Source organism: Cricetulus griseus, chromosome 8 (assembly GCF_003668045.3).
Source record: "Cricetulus griseus strain 17A/GY chromosome 8, alternate assembly CriGri-PICRH-1.0, whole genome shotgun sequence".
NCBI lineage: Eukaryota > Metazoa > Chordata > Mammalia > Rodentia > Cricetidae > Cricetulus > Cricetulus griseus.
The window spans coordinates 23,964,358-23,981,510 of NC_048601.1; the positions used below are offsets into that span (position 1 = coordinate 23,964,358).

A 17,153-nucleotide genomic window follows, 5' to 3' on the forward strand; every position below is an offset into this window, starting at 1 on the left:
CTGCAGTTCTCCTGCAGTTCTGCCTGTCATTGGTGCTTGGGGCCTTGGGGCCGGTAAACTCAAGGGCAGCATACAGAGGGACAGGGACGGGGGGACACCCCTGTGACAGCAGTTTGCATTGACAGAGTCAAGGAATACTGTCCTTACAAAGACTGGTCTACACAAACGCCCCCGAGTTTTGTTGTTTTCCCCCAGATCAATCACTGAAAACAAACTTCTCTACCTTGTGTCTTGCTGAGTGTGTCTTGTTTTGTTTTAAGTTTGTCTGATTTGAAGTCTGTTGTGGTGATAAGATTGCCGTTGGCAAGGCATGTGGGCAGGGGGAAGGGGTGTGTGGCCATGACTAACCCTGCTAACCTCTTCTCTGCTCCCCATGGCTCTCACACGTGACTACCCACCCTACCACATCCCCTTGCTCATGGGCTATGACTGAGCTCCAACATGGCTCATGAGCAGTGTCCCAGTGTCGTCCCTGCCCCCGACCCCCCGACCCCGACCCCGACCCCCCCCCGGTAGAATTTCGGGGTCTTTACATACTGGGAGGTGGGAAGGAGGGATGGACTTGGTACGCTCGTAGCTTGCCACTCTGGACAGCCTGCATGTCTCAGGGCTTCATCTCCATGGCCACATGGGCACACTGTGCAGAGACGCTCCAGAAGGAATGCGTGGAACTGGGCTGCAGGCTGCTTTGAAGCCAAAGACCCAAGTCTATTGGAACGGGGAAGGAGAGCTTGGGCCCCCAGACCTGTAGCCAGGCTCGACAGGCCGGGATGGAAGTGAACTCAGGGCCAGGACCCCCCTCCCCCAACGTCAGGAGCAGGAGTGTGTGTGCTTGGCACGGTCTGATACTAACCCTTGCGTGTGTCAGTTCTGTCTCCGAAGTGTGGTCAGTGGCTAAAGACTTAGGCTTAGGCCTGAGGCATGTCCAGCACACAGCGAAAGAGCTTGGCCTTTGACTAGTATGAAAGAAAGAGTCGGGAAGAAGCAGGCTAGAGCAAGTGCCAGTCTGAGATGAGAATGGCACCTACCCGAGGATGCTGTCCATACTCTTGGGCTAGGGTAATTCTCAGGACTGGACCATCTGACCAAGAAAGTGGAGTGGGCTTAGAGGGCTCCAATCTGACACCTCTTAACTTGAGGTCTGTGAATGAATGAACTTCAGGAAGCCCCCAAACACCCTGAGGTCTGTATAAAATTACTTGATGTTGGGATGGGAGTGTAGCTCAGTGGTGGGGCATGGCCTAGCACACAGGAGGCTCTGTGTTCCATCCCCAGCACACAAAAATAATAGTAAGGAAAGTTTATGTCCACATGGGTAAGGAGCCACTGATACAGTGTGCTTCCAAGGCAGGGTCACTCAGGCACTGAGCAGCTTTGTACACTCAGGACTTTGTTCATTCCTGGGTGGTTTGATTCCTTACAAAGTCCTTCCTCCACGCTCCTGCTGCAGTTAAACCCAGGGGTGTGACTACTCCCAATGGAGATGCAGTGTCAGTCAAATGTTGATTCAGGGCAACTCAAGTCCCTGAACCTTCAAGTCCAACTCAAGTCCCTGAACCTTCAAGTCCTCAGGTGGCCAAAGAGTAGGAACCTTCCTCAGCTCTGAGGTCTGCTGGTGAGGAATCTGACAGCCATCTGTATGCCTTGTGTCTCCTTTGCAGATTCTGCTACAGCGTATGTTTGTTGGGTTGTATGCTAAGAAAGGATATTTTAGGGCAGGGGGTGTAGCTCAGTGGTAGAGCCCTTACCTGTCATGCATATGTCTAAGTGAATGCACAACAAAACAAAGAGATGGTATCTTCCTGGTCTGACTGAGAAGTAGTGAAGTATCGGGGGCCCCTGAAAGAGGCAGCTGCCCAGGAAAAAAACAGGGTTAAAAGAAAGTAACTTAAGAGCAAGGTGTAGAACTGGGCTTGGTGGTACACATGCCTGTAATCTCAGAATGTGTGGGGATGGAGACTCAAGGCCAGCTTGGGATATATGAAACCTTATCTTAAAGGCAAGGTGTAGTTTACTGTTTTTCTCCAAAGAGACCTAGTGGCAAGGAAAGAGCACTCCATTTCATATGCACACACACTTGCGTCACTGAGCAGAGCAGTGTTCAGCTTGTACGGAAGGAACAGTCACCCAGAACAAGGCCTGGGCAGGACTGATGGAAAGTCTAGGTCTGTCAGGCCCTGGGGTGGACACGATACAGTGGCCTGTCGTTCTCTGTCCCCTTCTCCCTGACAGAGCTGTAGGCAAACTTTGGACCTGGCTTGGGACTGTTCCGGCAGCTTCTTGCTCGGCTCTTTGCACATTTGCCCCAGTGTGACAATCCTTCTGGGCTGGGCAAACAGAGACCAATCCTCTTGTCTGACCCTCAGTCTCTCACACAGGCATGGGCAAAAAGGATGACCCCAAGCTGATGCAGGAGTGGTTCAAGCTGGTGCAGGAGAAAAATGCCATGGTGCGCTACGAGTCAGAGCTGATGATTTTGTGAGTAAAGATTTTTTTGTGTGAGTAAACTGAGACCAGCTACGCGGGGGGGGGGGGGGGGAGGCAGTGTTTGTTGCATCCCAGCAGGCACAGCTGTCCTAGTTTGGCAGGGTGAGAGGACTAGTCCAAAAGTCACTGTGGCCATCTCTCCCTGTCTCAGTGCCCGGGAGCTGGAGCTGGAAGACCGCCAGAGCCGGCTGCAGCAGGAGCTGCGGGAACGCATGGCCGTGGAAGGTGAGCAGAGGGCAAGTGGGTGGGAAGATGAGGTGGGCCACCATCCCAGGCCACACACCTGATGCCTTCGGTCACTCGGCAGACCACCTGAAGACTGAGGAGGAGCTGTCAGAGGAAAAGAAGATCCTGAATGAGATGCTGGAGGTGGTAGAGCAGAGGGACTCGCTGGTGGCCCTGCTGGAAGAGCAGCGACTCCGGGAGAAAGAGGAGGACAAGGACCTGGAGGCTGCTATGCTGTGTAAGGGCTTCAGCCTAGACTGGTCCTGAGCCCGACTACCATGGCATTTGGTAGATTGGCACCCACCTGACCCGGCTGCGTTATCCCAAACCACCGGATCCAGGTTCAGAAGAAGCCTGGCATCCCTGGAGAGTGGCACCCAGACACCTGGGCTGTGGGAAAACCCCAGGCGCGTGTCATCATCTGAGGTGACTCCACCTCCTAGGAAAGGCCACCTGGACTTCCCACTCAGGAGGGAGGAGATGGGCCTGCTTGACATGTGCCCCAGGGGAAACTCCCGCAGGTCCCTGAGGGCAGGTCCCTGGCACCTCTTCCTTCCTTCTGCTGGTGAGAGAGGGAAGTGGCTCCTCTTCAGAGCCACTGCCACCACAGAGAACCTGAAGAGCAGAGCAGCCATTGTCCTCACGCTCCCTGAAGTACCACCAAAGAAAGCGCATCTACAGAAAGGCCTGTAGATGGAGGGGAATCCAGCAGAGAGCAGCCCCCATGGGGGTGATGCCCACCCTCCCATTGCAGGGGAAGCCAGACAGTAGGCAGGTTCATTATGCAAGTTAGGAGGGCAAAGAAGGGCTCTGTCCCCAGCCCCACCACACACTGGATTCCCAGTGGCCAAGTGCCCCAGGCCTGTCACCTTGGCAGTGGCCTGAGGCCCATGGATTGCTGTGTTTTGCTTTTAGTTCACAACCATTTTGACACTGGAAAGTATTGACTTTGGGAGAGCTGAGGGAGGCCCTACATGTCAACCTCCCCTCCCCTCATTGACAGACAGGCGCCATCCCTGGCCAGCACCTGCATCAGTACAGGAGATGGCTCTCCTTGGCATTTTCCTGTGTTTGCACATTGAAAGGAAGCTGACAACCTGGCCAGACACTCAGCCACTTCGGACCCTTTTTGTCAATTAACTTATTTTTTTTAATACTTGAAAGTAAGCGACTTCATTTTTATACCTTTACTAGAGACACTGATTGCCTGTCACCTGCGTGTAGGAGTGACTGGGATGTCTTTGTACGTCCCATGCAGCCTGATGCAGAACTGACCTGATTCTCGTTACATGCATCTATTTATTAGCCTTCTTAATAGTGTTACTGACCTGGTTGGCACTAGGGAGCAGCTCAAAGCCCTGTGGGTCCTTGCTCACAGCTTTTCTGTCCCCTCCTCCACCCAGCACCCTGTCCCTACCTGGCACTGGACTCCTACGGGAGAGCCGCCCCTCTATGAAGTTGCATTTCAGCACTAGGAAGCCAGGCCTGGAGACAGACAGGCTACTGTGGGCTGTGCTATTGGGATCGCAGCTCTGTGGAACCCACTTGGTCCAGTTTTGCTGCCAAGGTTTTACCTCCTGTACATATGTTAAAGATTGAGGGTAGCCCCTTTTCACTCTTGCTGGGATGAAGTAGAGTGTGACCTTGTCTTCAGGCTGGCTGATGACAATGCCCGGTCCAGCAAGACAGGAGTGTGTGTGCTGGTTTCCCTTAACACACTGGCCACTCCGATCTTCCCTGCCTGTGCTAGGATTTTCTTGGCCGGCAAGAGCCAACAAGCACCATGCAACCAGCTCCATAAGCCGAATTGTTCATTTCTCGTGGTTCACCCAGAGACTGGTGGTGGGGGCCAGGGTGCTTCTCTTTCAAAACAGCAGCACATGGACCAGTGCATTGGTGCCACACCAATCTGGAGAAGGGCATGCCAGTTGGGCCTGGTGGGAGGGGCTGGTGCAGAAAACATGCCATCCCTAGCAGCCCTTCAAGGCTCCTGAGGGTGACACAGCCAAGGGTCCACACTCACCCTGGACTTCCCTTGGGAACCATACTGTGCCTCAACTCGAACATCCATCTAACTCCGGAGGAGCAAACAGCTGTCTCACTCTTCTTCACTTTCTGCAAAAGCTGCCATCTCTCCCGTGGAAGTGCAGGTGTCCTGCTAGCAACCACCACAGCTCTGATGTCATCGCTTCCTGGTCTGACCTGGCAGCACTGCTGTTTTTATTCTCTGTCTGAAACCGGGAGAGGAGGATGTTCTGGATTCCATTTTTCAACCACAATCTGCCAATCAAACTGGACTTTAGACAGGACCTTTATCGCCTGTGTGGCCTTCTCCTTAACCCTGTCCACCTCCCCAGTGCCACTGGCAACCCCAGGGAGCTCAGCCCTGTCATTCCTGCTACCCCAGAAGAAGGAAACCATTTCCAGAGTGACTCAAGAAGGAGGGAGGGGCACGCTGCGCCTCTAGTGGCCTCACAGAGCACCAGTTGTTCCTTCCCACCACTGTCTGGTCAACCACGACCCTGTTGATCTTTCCAAAGCACACACTGCTTCCTGCAGTCACTAGAAAGGGGACAGAATCCACCAGCCTGGGCCATGTCCCCCAGCTCTCCATCCATGACAGTTCAAGGACTTCGGGGTTCTTATAGAGCACTTTTTTTTTTTTTGGCTCCCAGTTTGTAACCACTAGTTTGCAGTTGATTTCAGTGGTCGGGGGACTCGCAACGTGAAGTGTTCTCCACCTCTGGAAATGCATGCAGCTCTCTAGCCAGATGTTCTTCCCAGGGATTATGTCTTCACTTGAAGGCAGGGAAGAAAAAGGTGTGTACACACTTCATACATGCATAAGATGCTAGAGTGCATTTGAGTAAGCCCAAACTCGAGGCTAAGGACAGTACATGAGGCACCAGCCTCTACCCGTGAAAGGCAGACAAAAGGCAGCCCCCTGCTCCCCAGTAAGAGCCGGGCCAGAACCCCGGGTTCTAACCCTGCTCAGCTGATATCTTTGGGCCTTTCCCCCTAGCAGCCATCCTAAAGATAATTTTGACCAGCAACTATAGACTTTAAAAGATAAGACCTTTTTCACCGGGACAGGAGAGGAAACGAGTTGGGGGCAGGCAACACGTATCAGGGCATGGGAATATAGCTCAGTGGTAGAATGTGTGCTTAGCATGCATAAGGCCCACGGTTCAATCCCCAGTACCACATTTAAAAAAAAAAAAAAACCTTTTTGTGAAAGATGGTAACATGACCCACAAGAGGGAATGGTCTGTTTTATGCGCAATAAAGTTTTTTAAAAAAATAAATAAATAAAGACTGTGTTTTTCTTCTCTTGGCATTGAGTCAAGGCACATTTCCGTATGTCTACACAAATCATTCAGCCACCTTGTAGGTGAGTGTATACAGACAGGGTCTCTCAAAGAATACAGCTTTTCCATTGGTTTGTGATTTGAACCCTCTGTGTTATCCTGACTTAGCCATCAGTAGCTAGCACTTGAGAAATTCTCTGCAGTCCCCTACTTAATAAGGACGCTGGAGCCAGCCCCTTAGGACTGGTGTTGCAGCAGGGCATAGTGGTACAGGCCCTTAATCCCAGCACTCAGGAGGCAAAGGTAGGTGGATCTCTGTGAGCTCAAGGCCAGTCTGGTCTACATAGCAAATTCCAGGACTATATGGAGAGACCCTGTCTTGAGCTAAAATTCTTAGGGTTCCAATGTCAACTCAAGGCAGGATTCCACCAAAGTTCATTCTAGGAAAGCAATGTGTTCATTGAGCTTCCTTACAGAGCTTAGGTCACTTATAGAGGTGTGGGGGCTTCCCCCCAAAAAACTGCACTTGGAAAGCCTTTACCCAGCAGAACTGAGGACTTCCTTGTAGCCACGTAGATGAACTCCCCCTCCCCTCAACTGCCCCCACCTAAGTAACTGGTCCCTCCCCCAGGCCACATGCAAGTAAGACAGTTGTATACAGCAGGTAGTAGGCCACACCTGGGTACTCGTTGAGGGTCATATGACTCTTCCCACCCCTCCTCGAGAAAGTCTGAACCATCAACAGACCTAGCTGGGGTGAGCTTTTTGCAAGGGGGTGAGACTGAACTCTGAAAGATGGCAGTTACTGGTTCAGAGAACAGTCACTTACAGAGGGTGAAGAGAGGAGTCAGAAGATCCAGCTCGGGGGGTACACAACTGGGACCTGAGCTCAACTCCTAAGGGAAGGGAAAGCATGGCTTTTGCCCTTTCAAAAGGAGAGCCAGAGCTTCATGGGCGCCTGGGTCCAGCCATCTTTTTTACCCCAGAGGCTTTCACATAGTAAGACTGAGAAACAGGTGGGATGTGGCCAGGCTTTACAACAACCCCAGGTGGCAGAAAATGGTAGTTTTAGGCAGGCAACCAGAAATACATTCCTCCCAAGAAACCACCATTCCTGGCCTCAGCCAGCACAGTTGACTCCTGTCAGAAAGCAGAGAGGAGAGTGGTGAAGTCGTCATCAGGGATAACATCCGGGGTCTGCTGCAAACCTTGGGTATGTGTGTGCCTTCCAGCTGGACAAGTCAGAGATAGTAAGATACATCCATGCAAACTGGGCTCCCCTCTCCACTTTTACCTTTCTGGAGGTTGTGGGAAGGGTGTAGGTGTGGAGGCTCCGCTCAGGGAGAAGCCTCCAGGCAAGGGGGCTCGCTCGAGCTCTAGAGAGCGTGTGTTGGGGACATCTCTTCGGGCAGCCACAGAAGCCCGACAGCAATGGGGGCTACCTCCCTTCTGACCCAGGGGAAGGATGTACAAGTCACTGTCCTCTGGAAGACCAGCCCCAGAAAGGCATTTCCCTAGGGAGGCCCCTGACAGAAGGCCATAGAACACTCTCACAGGTAATTCCATTACATTCTTCCTCTTACGAAATAGGTTTGACTCCGAGGTATCATTCATGATTCAGAGATCTATTTCCAGGCTACCTCTGTCTGGTCTCCCAGACGGCATTGTGGCTGTTATAGAGAAAAACTATTTCCTAGTCATTTGTAAATAGCCAAACACCTCCCAATAATAAGAGACATCCCTCTGGTAGGACACCTTATGGCCCATACTAGCTACCTAATGGCCTCAAAAGGTTGTGAAAGAAACAAGAGGGACACAGATACAGGGGAGAGAAAAAAAAAAGTGTAAGTTCCACAATTCTTCAAGGTTTATTTTATTTTTAAATTTCGTCTATGTGTGGGTATGTGAGTGCATACAGGTGTCAGCAGTGGCCAGAGCCCCTGAAGCTGAGGTTGCAGGTGATTGTGAGCTGCCTGACATGGGTGCTGGGAACTTAGTTTGGGTCCTCTGTAAGAGCAGTGTGTGTTCTTAACTACTGAAGCATCTCTCCAGCCCTGAGCTCCACAATTCTTTTTTTTTTTTAAGCAAGCATAATTTTTATTGCTTTGGAGGCTTTCTCTAGAGCAGTTGTACTTTGCACAGCTATTTGCTTTTGTTTAATAATTGGGTGGTGTTGGTACACATCTTTTTTTTGTTTGGTTGGGTTTTTTTGTTTGTTTGTTTTTTTGAGACAGGGTTTCTCTGTAGGCTTGGAGACTGTCTTGGAACTCTCTTTGAAGACCAGGCTGGCCTCAAACTCACAGAGACCCGCCTGCCTCTGCCTCCCCAGTGCTGGGACTAAAGGTGTGCGCCACCAATGCCTGGCTGCACAATTCTTGACATATATAGAAATGTGGGGTTGACATCCAAAACATTGGAACCTGGCTGGAAAGCGGCGCTGCACTCAGGCACATACAATTTAAAATAATAGAAACGGGACAGGGAGATGGCTCAGGGGTTAAGGGTACTCGGTACTCTTGCAGAGGACCTGAGTTTGACTCCCAGCACCCACATAGCAGCTCAAAACCATCTGTAACCATCCAGGGGATCTGACATCCTCTTTCTGGCTTCCAAGGTCAGTAAGCATGTACTTGGTACACATACATGCAGTCAAACACAAAAGTAAAATTTTTAAGTAAAAATCTTTAAAACATCGAAACCCTGAGGTTTTTCTGGAAGATTTAAGACATGCACAGCTCAGTAGGTAGAGTGCTTGTCTAGCACAAAGTCCAGCCCATCATAAACCCGGGCATGGTGACACATACCTGTAATCCCGGTACTCCAGAGGTGGAGGCAAGAGAATCAGAAATTGAAGTTTATCCTTGGGTACACAGCAAATGTGAGGTCAGCCTGGATGGCATGAGACCCTGTCTCAAGTAAAAAGAACAAAGGAGCATAGAAATCATATATACACATATGCAAGATTGAAATGTCATGATTATCCAACCTTAACTTATAGCAGCTAATTCAGAGGCCATCAGTATCCAGACATCCCTGGTCAGCCTCCAACCATGGCACTCCCTTAGTTTCCAAGACTTTAGGCATTAGCCAGGAGAGAGGTGTTTCCCAGGCCCCAGTCTTCAAGGTCATGGTGAAATCTGAAACCTGTGGCTGACCCTTTGCAGACCCCCTTAAGCCCCTGGCCCTTCTCCAGTCTGTCACCCAGCTGAGTCAAGGGGCTAGCCCACTCACCATTCTGAGCAAGCTCCAAAACAGATGCAGAGTACCTGCTCTTCTCAAGACCACAGCAGCCATACAGGACCTATGACCATGGTCCTAAGAAGTTCCCTCATTTTGGACTCTGCCTTCAGCAACAGAGGAGAGCCAGCCTGAGACGGGCCCTGTTATTCTCTGCTTCTCTTGCTGGAAGCTGAAAGACAATAGTGCAGCCATCAAGATGGCTCACCCTTAGGTAAATTCACTTGCTTTGTAACCCTGTTCAATCCTCAGACCCACGGTAGGAGGAAAATTGGCCTCTGACTCTCTACACACTTGTCCTCACACACCATAAATAAATGCAAATTTAACTCAAAAGAAGTATTTTTTAATCCCTCTTTTAAAAATTGTATTTAGCATATATTAATTATACAGAATGGGTTTTAGGATCCCATTTTTGTACATATATATAAAATGTATTTAATCGTGACCCCCTAGTTTAAAGCTCCTTTTCCTCCAGGCCAATGGAGGCTTTACTCAGGCCTTTCCTCTCTTCTCTTAGGTCTGTTAACGGTGATCCCATGACTCTTCAGGAGGAAAAGGTTTACTAGGTCACTTGGCCATGCCACATGAAGAGCCCTAGGGATCTGACTTGGCACCCTGCCTAGTCTGGCTGCTACCCAGATGACGGATCTTGAACTTGGCTCTCAAAATCTCTACCTCATGAAGCGGTGGTGGGACAGGAAAGGGCCAATGTGCTCTGTGCCTACTTCTCAGGCTTCTGAGTCACAGTCACATGCCAGCCCGTCCCTGCTCAGAGCCCAACCCAGAAGCTGTCCCTGCTCAGTTTCTTGGAATTCCTGAGGACATGTGAATCCCAGGGCAGAATGGGAGAGAGAAAAAGGAAGCCGGGGACTGGACTGGATGTGGGAAAGTCCCATACAGAAACAAAGAGCACAGAATTAGCATGTCACATCGTAACAATAACAAAAACAAAAAGTGCATAATACCTCACACCTGTAATAACAATACTCAGGAGGCCGAATCAGTAGGATGGACATGAGTTCTAGGCCTGCCTGGTTCACAGACTGCTCTAGGCCAGCTTAAGCTACAAAGTAAGACCATGCCTAAAATTTGAAATAATTGTGTGGTGGTGGAATAAATTGAGTACTTTAATCTCACTTCTCTAGGGCAGAGGCAGGTGGATCTCAGTGAGTTCAAGCCAGCCTGGACTATAGAGTGAGTTACAGGACACAGAGAAACCCTATCTTGAAAAACACTAAATAAACAAACAAACAAACAAAACAGAGCTGGCTTCAGAAAGAGCAAAAAATACAGAAGATGGTTAGGGGCCATGCTCAGACTCACCTTGGGGCAAATGTTGGGGGTCACCCCCATTCTTCCACTCCTTCCTCAGGAATCGTTCTGCAATGTGGCCAGACTAGGAGGGGACATTTATGTGGCTTTGGGAGGTTAGCCCTCCAGGCCTCTGCTTCCTTCAGCTGGACATCCTCACTAGGAACTGTTAGATCAGATCAGAGAATCCCAAGGGACAACCAGGTGGTGAAACTGGGGAAACCCCTTGGACTTCTGACTTCTGTGCTGAGTCACAACAGGGCTCCTCCTGCCTCCCCCTCCCACAGCAGAGGACCTGGAGGCTGCTCAGGCGGAAGTCACAGGGACTTTTTTTTTTTTTTTTTGGCATCACAGACTTTGGTCCAGGATCTTTCTTCCTGTCACCTGCCTGTCTTTCAGGGCCCGGAGCTACAGGCGGCATGGGAGGAAGGCACACCAGTGCCTGAACACTTTTCACGTCCCAGTGAAAAGTCTCAGATGGGGATTCAGAGAAACACTGAGAGGGATCACTGGGAGTATGGAGTTTATTAAATTCATTAACAGACCAACCATGGCATTGCACACCAACCTGATCTATATAGTAAGTTCCAGGCTATCCATTGCTACAAAGACCTTGTTGTCTCCAAAAAAAAAAAAAAAAAAAAAAGTTTTTAACACCATAGAGGGACAGATTGGTGGGGGGGGGGCTTTGAGGGGAGCTCGAGCTACACCCCAGCCACAGAGGCAGACAGCATGGCAGGGGGCTTTGTAGAGAGGAAATCAAGGCCCCCACATGGCAAAGGTAGAGTCTCTTAAGCCTTTCTGAGGACAGGGGATGTTTTCACCACACAAGCCTGCCATCAGGCTCTAATTCCTACTCAGAGGCAAAGAAGGGGGCGAGGAGTCTGGAGGATCGGATAAAATGACAAGCCGGAGGATTCCTGGAACTCACTTGGTGAAGTTCGGGCAAGTTGTCATCTGTATTAGTCAGGGCTCTCTAAAGGAACAGAACTGACAGAATGAAGACGTATTAGAGCGACTTACAGAATGTGGTCCGGTAGTTTGACAATGGATGTCTCCCAATGGGAAGTGGAGAATCTGGTGGTAGTTCAGGCCCTGAGGTAGTGCCAGTCTGACCAAGAATCCTCCAAGAGGATTCGTGGAGAGCTGCTGGTCTTCAGTCTGACTTAGGAATCCCAAGAAATTAGTTCAGGCCCTGAGGTAGTGCCATTCTGGCCAAGAATCCTCCAAGAGGATTCGTGGAGAGCTGCTGGTCTTCAGTCTGACTTAGGAATCCCAAGAAATTAGTTCTAACAGGTGAAGGAATACAGGGCAAGCAGGCAAGCAGGCAATGCTTCCTTCTCCCACGTCCTTTAATGTGGGTTGACACCAGAAGGCATGGCCAGGATTTAGAGGAGGTCTCCCACCACACATAACCCCACCACTGGCTTAGCCAGCATCTTGGAGTTTAGTTGGACTTTATATATGGTTCTCTTGGCCAGTATGGGCCATAGGAAACACTGTCTTTACTTTTTTTTTCCCCTTGGTTTTTCGAGACAGGGTTTCACTATGTAACTCTGGCTGTCCTGGAACTCACTCTGTAGACCAGGCTGGCCTTGAACTCACAAAGATACCTTTGCCTCTGCCTCCTGAGTGCTAGGATTAAAAGCATGCGAGACACTGTCTTTAAAAAAAAAAAAAGGAAGGAAGGAAGGAAGGAAGGAAAGAAGGAAGAAAAACAAAAATCAAAAAAGAAAAGAAAAGGGCCCCTGCACCTAGAGCCTTCCAAGCCCCGCCACCATCCCACACAGAGCTAGCAGGAGCCCGATAACAGGTCAGCAGCCACATCCTACCAGCACTTTCTATACATTTCATAGCATGTCTGTGAGGCTACCATCTCCTTTGATAGGAAGGCCACAGAGACACATCTCTGTTTGACTGATAGGAGAACTGAGCCTAGGGCTGGTGAAGGACAGAACCTAGGCCACCAAAGGAGAGAGCTGTGAAAATAACTCCCCAAAGCTGGGCTCTTCAGCTCCCACACCCCCTGAACACCTGGGGAGGGGTGCAGCCAGCATGCTCTCCCACAGGCCCTGCTGCTGTCGACATGGCAGATGCTTCTTGTCTAACCACACACTGTCCCATGGGGCCACTGCTCAGTATCTGTACTGTCCCATCCGGGCATGGCCTTCCCTACACAACTCACGTCAAATTGAGGATTGGGGTAGTAGCATTATTAAGCCCCTCTCCTACTCCTCCTTCTCAAGTGTTTTCCAGCTGTTTGTGAGTTGTGTTCTTTTACACAATGAGTCCTAACTGCCATGATTGACCTTGAGTAACCCCCGTCTTGTTTTCCCCACATATGGAAACTATAAAAACAGAAACCATGAGAAAGGTATGTGGGGCTTTACAGCCACACCCTGGTGCCAGGAATGTGTGAGCCTCACACTCACTGTGTGGTTGAAGATGCCCTTAGTTTGATGCCCAGAATCCACTTTAAAAGCCAAAGTAGACACGGGGATGTACACTTTTAATCCCAGCACTCAGGAGGCAGAAGCAGGCCTGGTTTTTATATATGGCATGGTCCAGGTCAGTCAGGGCTACAGGTGGGGTTGGCAAGAATGGATCAAAAGAAGGATAGGTAACCAGACACAAAGCCTAAAGACCTGAGTTCCATCCCATGTGGTAGAAGGAGAGAAATGACACCTCCACATTGTCCTCTGACTTTCATATGCTAGCTATTATAGCTATCACACACACACACACACACACACACACACACACAACTATCCATCCATCCATCCATCCATCCATCCATCCATCCATCCATCCATGTGATTAAGAACAACAACAAAAAAGCCCCAGAAGCCAAAAGACACCTCAGATTCCTTGGCACTAGGAATACAGGTTGTGTTGAACTACTCTATGAGGATGCTGGGATTCAAACTCCCATTATCATGATAGAGCAGCAAGCACCCTTAACCACTGGCCAATCTCCCCAGTTTCCTATGTAACCATTTGGGAAAATGAACCTTCTAATAAAATTAAAAGTTCCCTGACCCATTTTCTCCACGCATAGGTATTTTACCAAAAAGAAATGAAAGCAAATCAGGTATAGTATAACTCTGGCAGTTAGAATGAAAATGGCCCCAGAGGCTCATGGAGATTAGTACTACTGGGAGGTTTTGAGGTCTCATATATGTTCAAGCTTGGTCACTTTGCCGTTGCCTTTTCCTGCTGCCTGTGGATCAAGATGTAGAACTCTCAGCAACTTCTCCAGCACCATGTCTGCCTGCATGCCACCAAGCTTCCCAATATGATGATAATGGACTGAACCTCTGAAACTGTAAGCCACACCCAATTAAATGTTTTCCTTCATAAGAGTTGCCATGGTCATGATGTCTCCTCACAGCAATAAAACCCTAAGACAGGCCTGTAATTCCAGTATTTGGGAAACTGAAGCCAGGACTGCTAGGAGTTCAAGGTCAGTCTGGGCTACAGGGTGAGACTCTGTCTCCTAAAATAAAAATAAAACCAACTAGAAGATTTTTTTTAAAAGGAACTAGGTAAGAATGTTTATGGCAGTTATCCATATCAGCCTGTGGTAGTTCAAATGAGAAGGGTCCTGTGGTGGCCAGGCAGTGGTGGCACATACCTTTAATTCCAGAGTGCAGGAGGCAGAGTCAGGCAGATCTCTAAATTCATGGCCAGCCCGATCTACAGAGTGAGTTCCAGGACAGCCAGGGCTACATTGAGAACCTGTCTCAACAAGCAAACAAAAATTCCCCCTCCCATAGGCTCATTTATTTGAAAACTTGGTCACCATGGAGTGGAACTGTTTGAAAGGGTTACAAAGATTAGGAGGTGTGGCCTTGTTGGAGGAGGTGTGTCACTGGCGGTGGGCTTTGAGGTTTCAGAAGCCCATGCCAGGCCCAGAGTCTCTCTCCCTTTTTGTTTGAGGATCAAGATGTAGAACTCACAGTTACTTCTCCAGCACCATGTATGTCTGTGTGCTGCCAGGCGCTCTGCTGTGATAAGGAACCAAGCAAGCCCCCAGTGCTTTCTTTTGTAACAGTGGCCTTGGTCATGGTGTATGTCCTAGCAAGCTTTTTGTCTGTTTGTTTGTTGTGTTTCTCTGTGTAGCCTGGCTGTCCTGGAACTTGCTCTGTAGACCAGGCTAGCCTTGAACTCACAGAGATCACTTGCCTCTGCCCCCACCCCCACCCCCACCCTCGAGTGCTGGAATTAAAGGTATACACCACCATCACCCAGCATATCCTGGCTAGTTTTATATCAACTTGACACAAGCTAGAGTCATCAAAAAGGAGGGAACCTCAATTGAGAAAATGCCTCCATAAGACACGGCTGTAGGGCATTTTCTTAGTGACTGATGGAAGAGGGCCCAGCCTATTGTAGATGGTGCCATCCCTGAGGTGGTGGGCCCAGGGTTCTGTAAGAAAGCAGGCTGAGCAAGCCATGATGAACAAGCCAGTAAGCAGTACCTCTCCACAGCTTCTGCATCAGCTCCTGCCTCCAGGTTCCCACCCTATTTGAGTTCCTGTCCTGACTTCCTTTAGTGATGGACTATGGATGTATACACATGAGCCAAATAAACCTTTTCCTCCCCAGCTTGCTTTTGGTCATGGTGTTTCACCATAGCAATAGTAAGCCAGACTAAGACTGTGTGTCTTCACAGCAATAGAACAGTGACTAAGACTGGTGCCCATGGACTCATAAGTTTGAATGCCTGGTCCCCAGTTGATAGAACTGTTTGGGAAGGATTCGGAGGCTTTGTTGGAGGAGGTGTGTCATTGAGGGCGGGCTTAAAGGTTTCAAAAGCCTACACCAAGCCCAGTTAGCTTTTCCTCTCTGCCTCCTATTTGCAGACAAGGATACACACTCTCAGCTTCTGCTCCAGTGCCATGCCTGCCTGTCTGTTGTCATGCTCCCTGCCATGATGGTCACAGACTCTAACCCTCTGGAACCGTGAGCCCCAAATTAAATGCTTTCTTTTATAAAGTGTCTTGGTCATATTGTTTTGTCATAGCAACAGAAAGGTAACTAAGACACAGCCATATCCAGAGTGTACATACCTTATGGATGTACACTTATGCTGTGTTTTTGATTATATAATAGATATGGATACACATAATAGCATTACCTAGAGTCATAACTGAGAAGGCAATGTTTATACTGGTGCCCTGAGTCACCAAAGAAAGAGAAATTGCTTTTAGAGTTCTGTATCAGAGGGCAGAGGAATATACAATCCATCATTCAAGGTTTGGCAACCAGAAGTCAGGCTGGTGGCACAGAAGATCATAGCTCTAGGTTAGCCTGGGCTACACAGCAACCTCTGTCTTAAGCACTCTACCCCTATCCTAAAATGTCAGTGATCTGAAGTGGGAGTGAGAGCCAAGCAGTGCTAAGGTTCAAAGTTTTCCTAGTTACAGGAATTTGTTAGAATTTAAACTCCTCCAAGCAAGGATATGCATCCAGAGCCTGCAAACAACTTCTGGAATACGGTTGGGTCTGTGTGATCCTAGAAATATTTAGGGACAAAGAACATTTTAGCTTGTGTGAACCAACCTCTGATGGCTGGGTGGATAGCGTGGACCAGACAGCATAGAGCCTTCCCCCTCTCCCACCCCAGCCCATCCCTACCCCTTTCCGCCATAGAAAGTATGGAGCTGGAACCACCAAGGTAATTGTTCTGTGATCTTAAACATCCAGGAGAGAAATTCCCCCTTCACACCAGTCCCCTCTGGAGGAAATATATTTATTTTAAGGAAGCTGCTTCTGTTCAAAGTTTCTCTAGCATCCATGTAAAAAGTCTACAATCCCATCATTGGAGAGGCAGAACAGATGATTCCTGAACCTACTGGCTAGCCAGCCTGGGGAAATCAGTGAGCACTATGTACAGGGGGAGATCCTGTTTCAAAAAAAATAAGGTGGAGAGTGATTGAGGAAGACACTGATCTCTTGCTTACACACACACACACACACTTGCTTACACACACACTCTTGCTTCACACACTCTTACACACACTTGCTTACACACACACTCTTTTATTTTATTTTTATTTTTTTTGGTTTTTCGAGACAGGGTTTCTCTGTGTAGCTTTGGAGCCTATCCTGGCACTCGCTCTGGAGACCAGGCCGGCTTCGAACTCACAGAGATACTCCTGCCTCTGCCTCCTGAGTGCTGGGATTAAAGGCGTGCGCCACCAATGCCTGGCTACACACACACTCTTACTCACACATACACACACACACACACACACACACACACAAACAGGCACGGGAATTGGCACTTACATGCACAAGCAAACATTTGTACACACACCACACACCCAAAAGAACACCCCTGTATTATGCTAATATAACCACGTGATTTTTGTTGCTAACCTCCTTTTTTGTCTTCTTAGATCCAGTTTATCTGCTCAAAAACAGCAATTCTCTTGGTCCTGTTTACTTCTTCATACTTCCCAGAAATTCACTTTCTTGTTTCTCTTTCTCTTTTGTCAATGTCACGTGTCTGTCCTTTGGGGCAGTCGCTGGCACTTAAGCATAGCACTGGGGCTTCTCTGGACATGGGGACTAGCT

General features: G+C 49.1%; 1 protein-coding gene and 1 long non-coding RNA gene across 12 annotated transcripts in view; one reads left to right on the forward strand and one right to left on the reverse strand.

Moving 5' to 3' along the window:
• The window catches only part of Mical3 (microtubule associated monooxygenase, calponin and LIM domain containing 3), a 181,762-nt gene extending 175,741 nt beyond the window's left edge, over positions 1 to 6,021 (forward strand). For all 9 annotated transcript variants that reach the window (XM_035448519.1, XM_035448523.1, XM_035448524.1 and 6 more), the window contains 3 exons: positions 2,379 to 2,478; positions 2,639 to 2,712; positions 2,795 to 6,021. In XM_035448519.1, coding sequence (XP_035304410.1) covers positions 2,379 to 2,478; positions 2,639 to 2,712; positions 2,795 to 2,979 — 359 coding nt within the window. In that variant the 3' untranslated portion in view covers positions 2,980 to 6,021. The remainder of the gene's footprint in view (positions 1 to 2,378; positions 2,479 to 2,638; positions 2,713 to 2,794) is intronic.
• LOC103162142 lies at positions 1,978 to 17,107 on the reverse strand. Of its 3 annotated transcripts, XR_004770979.1 has the most exons (7): positions 16,956 to 17,107; positions 11,503 to 11,561; positions 10,584 to 10,737; positions 9,252 to 9,429; positions 8,825 to 8,926; positions 4,736 to 4,943; positions 1,978 to 2,817 (listed from the first exon to the last, which is right to left on the reverse strand). It is a non-coding gene; the product is annotated as an uncharacterized LOC103162142 (long non-coding RNA). The 3 variants fall into 3 exon arrangements; XR_004770980.1 differs by lacking the exons at positions 11,503 to 11,561; positions 16,956 to 17,107 and having other exon boundaries at positions 4,736 to 4,992; positions 10,584 to 10,839; XR_004770978.1 differs by lacking the exons at positions 11,503 to 11,561; positions 16,956 to 17,107 and having other exon boundaries at positions 10,584 to 10,832.
• Positions 17,108 to 17,153: the final 46 nt, after the last annotated feature.